The 5,000-nt window shown below is 48.4% G+C and overlaps 1 protein-coding gene across 5 annotated transcripts in view; it reads right to left on the minus strand.

Moving 5' to 3' along the window:
* sash1a (SAM and SH3 domain containing 1a) overlaps positions 1–5,000 on the minus strand; it is a 195,417-nt gene that overhangs the window by 49,880 nt on the left and 140,537 nt on the right. The window contains exon 1 of one of the 5 annotated variants that reach the window (XM_062550495.1): positions 1,536–2,278. The exons of the other annotated variants lie outside the window; for them this stretch is intronic. Coding sequence (XP_062406479.1) covers positions 1,536–1,649 — 114 coding nt within the window. The 5' untranslated portion in view covers positions 1,650–2,278. Of the gene's footprint in view, positions 1–1,535; positions 2,279–5,000 lie in introns of those variants that run through there. 5 annotated transcript variants of the gene reach the window in all.

The raw sequence follows: 5,000 nt of genomic DNA on the forward strand, positions 1-5,000 counted from the left end.
CACACACTTTTATGGCTGGTCCACAGTAGGTTGAATATTTCCCGTAAGGCTAGAACACTCGGTAAAGGAAATGGACGAACATGGTGTTTCCCAAACACACACACACAACTCTTGGCTGCAGGCACTGACGTACACACACACAAAAACACGGATACACACAGACACACACACAAGTACCAGTAGACCCGATACTGTTTTACCCTGATTGGATGCCTGTCAAAATGGGTCTAATACATCACAGGAACATGCTAACATTCACATACACCCTTGAAGTCTCATTGTGGCTGGGAATGTGCGTGTGTGTGTGTGTGTGTGTGTGTATGTTTACAGAGATGCAGCACAGTCTGACATTTCATTTCGTTTGGCTCAACATTAATCTCAATCAGATTAATTTCACAATACACATGGGATTCAAACCATTACTCACAGTCTGTGCCCCATCACCTCACACACACACACACACACACACACACACACACACACACACACACACACACACACACACACACACACACACACCTACACCCCAACACACACAGTTAGACAAGTCTTACACCTTTAACTTCAAAAGGAAGTGCCTTATGGCCTATCCTGTCACACTCCAGTGGCTGTGATCTCTGAGAATGTGTGTGTGTGTGTGTGTGTGTGTGTGTGTGTGTGTGTAGTGGCCCAGCTTTGGCCCCCGGCTTGCGACAGTGTCAGTTGTACTGTGCACATACTGTAGGCTAAACAGAAGTTCTGTGCACACAGGCTAAGCCTCCAATAGCCACACACTCAGAAAGCAAATAGCCTATAGGCCTGATGCTGGCCCTTGTGTTCTTAGTAACATGTTAAGGCTAGGAAATCAGATCAAATCCTCCATTTCCCGTTAAGGCAGGGTGTTCCCACGGGTGGACGCAGGACAGAGGGCAAATTACACTGAAGACCACACGTGTTGCGTGTGTAACAAACGATAGACCCTTCTGATTAATAGGCTACTTCTAATAAGGAAGAAAAAAACACACCACCCGAACTGAAGTCTCAGCCAACCGACCACTATTTTAACTAATGTATGTTAGTAGTCCCTTGCTGTTTGAGGAGGTTAGAGCTTGTACTTGAGCTTACATACCATTCTTTACGCGGTTTTGAGGAGGCGATAAAATCCAATTATGAGCTGCCCAAACGGCTCATAAAGCCGTTTATGAGAAAAGGACCTGACGGAGTCTGCGACCAGATGCTGAAGGAAGGAAGGCAGGCAGGCAGCTCGAGCGAGGTCTCCTGAACCCTTCTCGCGCACAGGAACCGGGGCACGTAAACACTCACGGCAGCGTTCTGTTTTCAATGCGCGAACCAGCGTCAATACACAACATAGGCCCCCCGCACACAGACAATGACCCTCACCACTCCACACACCCCCACCCCTCCCCTCACACCATTATTCACACAGCTGAAAGGCGTTCTCAGGGACTGCCACCTTCCTGCCCCCCCCCCCCCCCCCCCCCAAAAAAAAAACACCCCCACTAGCGCCAAACTTTGCCCCAATACACCTAACTCACCAGCATTCCCATGACATCCGTCCACAACCGCGAGAAGCTGTCAGGCATGCCGCTGTCAGCAGTGGGCTCTGCTGCCGGACCTGGCTCCGGAGCCGCGGCTTGATCGTCGTCCATAATGAGCTCCTCGGATCGGTATGCTAAAACTCCCGCGACTCAAGCCAAAACCCTTCACTCTTCACTCGGAGAGGCGGTGACACGGGCGGGCTGCTGCTGCTGCTGCTGCTCCTCTCCGTGTCGAGTGACACACGGCTCGGATGAAAAACTTGAGTTGGTCGCTCCGTCGAAATAAATTTGTCATTCCTTTACGCATAAGAGAAAACCAGCGGTCGCACCAAAAACAAGACAAAAACGTTTCAAAATAAGTTTTCCTCAAATGTCAACAGACGGTCTAAAACGGCAACGTGGAGTACACACCTTCCATTTTACCCAAATGCATCCACTGAATATTTTTAAACACCGGCCGCTGGGACAAGAGATGAAGCTGTAATGACCCAAGTGACATGCCGTCAGTGGAGCTGACTTGTTGCGCTCGGCGCTGTAGCACGGCAATGAGCTGGCCCGAACCAACACAAACCCGAGGGAGACCTCTCTGTAGCGCACTGAAAGTCGGTGAGATCGATATCCATCAGGTGTGTAAGCAACAACCCCAGAAAGTTCAAGCCAAAAGTAAGCGATCTCCTGGAAGTTCTCCGAAACGAGACAGTGGACCAACAAAGGCAGCTCGAGCGCCTCGAGCGTCTTCGACTCTGTTGTTGAATTCTTCACGCTTCCCTCCTCCCTCGCGAGTGAGCTCCCCCTTGCTTTCACGGGACTGCACACACTCCTCCCTCACGGTCCCTCTCCCTCTCTCTCTCCCTCACACACACACACGCAAGAATCAGCTACACCGCAAACACACACACAGGAATGATCTCGGTTCTCACAACAGCCGCTGGTTAGAGGCGGTGGGGCGCTGTAGAAACATAACCACAACTGCCAGCGGGTTTAAAGTAATGATTACCTAAAAAAACCGCCTGAAGACATGTATAAATCGGGTCGGGTCACATTTCTAATGGGAACATTTTTCAAACAATAAAATAAGTCTCTTTTTGCATCCAGTAGTTTTGTTGTTTGTTATTCCTACACGAATCAACCACATTGTCTGTAAAACTGCGAGACGGCAGTGTTCCCAGGCAGGAGCCGGAGTGGGGGGCCGAATCCATCGATCCCATTCGGAGGTCGCTGCTAACCAAGTAGCCGTGCTCTTTTCAAAAGCGCCACCGGGGAACAAAGCAAAGTTTCCCCGTGCACAATAGCCTGACGACAGCGGCACCCACAGCCTCACGCACTGGTGACATGACGTAAACAATACCCAATTCAAACAGTTTCCAAAACACACAGTTTGTCATTTGCTTTCAGGAAAGCAAGGAGGGCACATGACCTAAAATAGCAAAGGCCAGTCCTTTAATATACACACAAAAAAAAGCTAAAAATGAAAAGGTGTTTTGGGCGAACCTGTTCCTGTCTGTCCTTAGGGACCACTCCATAAAGTTGTTTTGCTGCAGCATGACTGGACAGCGTACTAATCAGAGAACAGCATTGCATTTATGATTAGAGACATTGTCCTGCACACTACTGGACTACGGTGACCAGACGTCCCCAGTTCAGGGTGAGAAAGGGAGAGAGAGTAAGGAAAGGAGAAAGAGAAGGAGAGAGAGGGAAGTAGCACAAGAGAGGACAGACAGACAAACAGATAGATAGAGAAAGAGGAGAGAGAGAGAGAACAGCACTGCATTCATGATTTGAGACATCATCCTGCACACTACTGGACTACGGTGACCAGACATCCCCGGTTTCAGGGGACAGTCCCCGTTTTTGGTTCCCTGTCCTCAGGAAAATACAGGAAAACTACTTATGTCCCCGTTTTTTTGAAGATAAAACTTGTATGTATTTCAATCAGATTGATAGTCAAACTGAAAATGTCCCAATTTTTGGGATTATGTCCCCGGTTTAGGTCTCGGACATCGTAACCGTATACTGGACACCACATGCATAGGCCTGCACGACTGTTCTGTGATCAGCCCTCCAGACAGAATTGGTATCAGAATTGGTCACCAACATAAACAATCCCTTATTTAATTTGCTCGGTCACAAGCACAGAGAGAAAGTGATGGCTATCTGGCGAGAATGAAGGCAGTGCAGAGAACTGGGAAAGTGCTCTTGATGTATCCCCTCCCCCCACCCCTCTCTCTCTCTTCCCCCTAGCTGTAATCCTCTCCAGCCGTCCCTGCTCTCTCTCGCTCTCTCTCTCTCTGTCTCTCGCTCTCTCTCTCGTGAGATGCGGTCCTAATCTGGCCCTGGTCCGGCCCAGACCGATGACAGTGTCAGCTGTTCTGTGTACACACGCACGGGAGACAGCCACAGCTGCCCAGTCTCATGACACATGCCAGAGCTCAGAGAGGGGAGGGGGGGGGGAGGGAGAGAGGGAGAGAAGGAGAGAGTGTGGAAGGGAGAGGGAGGGAAGGAAGAGGGGAGGGTGAGAAAGGGAGAGAGAAAAAGGAAGGGAGATAGAGAAGATCGATAGATAGATAGATAGACAGATAGATATACGAGTAGATACATCCTTGCACTGCTGCTATAATTCCTATTCTACTATGTTATGTTTTTCTGTCCATACTAGTACTGTTATATCACTATGCTAACTTTTTTTACTATACATATTTACTGCTGGTCACTAGACTTTGCACTGTTGCGCTGTTGGCCTTATATGCACTACCAGCTGACACACACCTCATACTGGATCACAGTAACAATCCTCATTACACTCATGCACATCTTTATCTTTAGTCTTTAGTATTTAGTTTTTTACTGCTCTTTAGTCATGTTGATTTGCTCTATATTATCTTGTTTACACTGTAGTGTATGTTGTGTGCTGCTGGGACCTTGAATTTCCCCTTGGGGATCAATAAAGTATCTATATATCTAAGATAGATAGATAGATAAATAGATAGACAGATAGATACAGTAGATAGCCCTGTGCAGCCCTGTGATTGGATCCACAGAGACTGAATGGAAAAGCAATAGACAGGCAGCACAATGTTACACACACACACACACATACACACACAGACTCAGCTGAATAGGAACATCTCTGTCCCGTCAAAACACTATTGGAACTGCCCCCCATTCCCCCCAGTACACACACACACACACACACACACACACACACCAACCCCCCTCACAGTCTCGATCTACCACCACTGGACTCTGAGTACACTGTCAGACTGATGCCAAGTAGGATGCCAAGTCATCCCCCAGCCCCAAGCTCCTCATTAGTCTGCCCAGCGCTTACATATGCTTTGGGACTCAATCTCCCTCTCTGGATCCCTTCTACCAAATCTTCCCTTACATTAAAACAGTGTGTGTGTGTGTGTGTGTGTGTGTGTGTGTGTGTGTGTGTGTGTGTGTGTGAGTGTGTGTGTGTGT

Source organism: Sardina pilchardus, chromosome 12, assembly GCF_963854185.1.
Source record: "Sardina pilchardus chromosome 12, fSarPil1.1, whole genome shotgun sequence".
Classification (NCBI taxonomy): Eukaryota; Metazoa; Chordata; class Actinopteri; order Clupeiformes; family Clupeidae; genus Sardina; species Sardina pilchardus.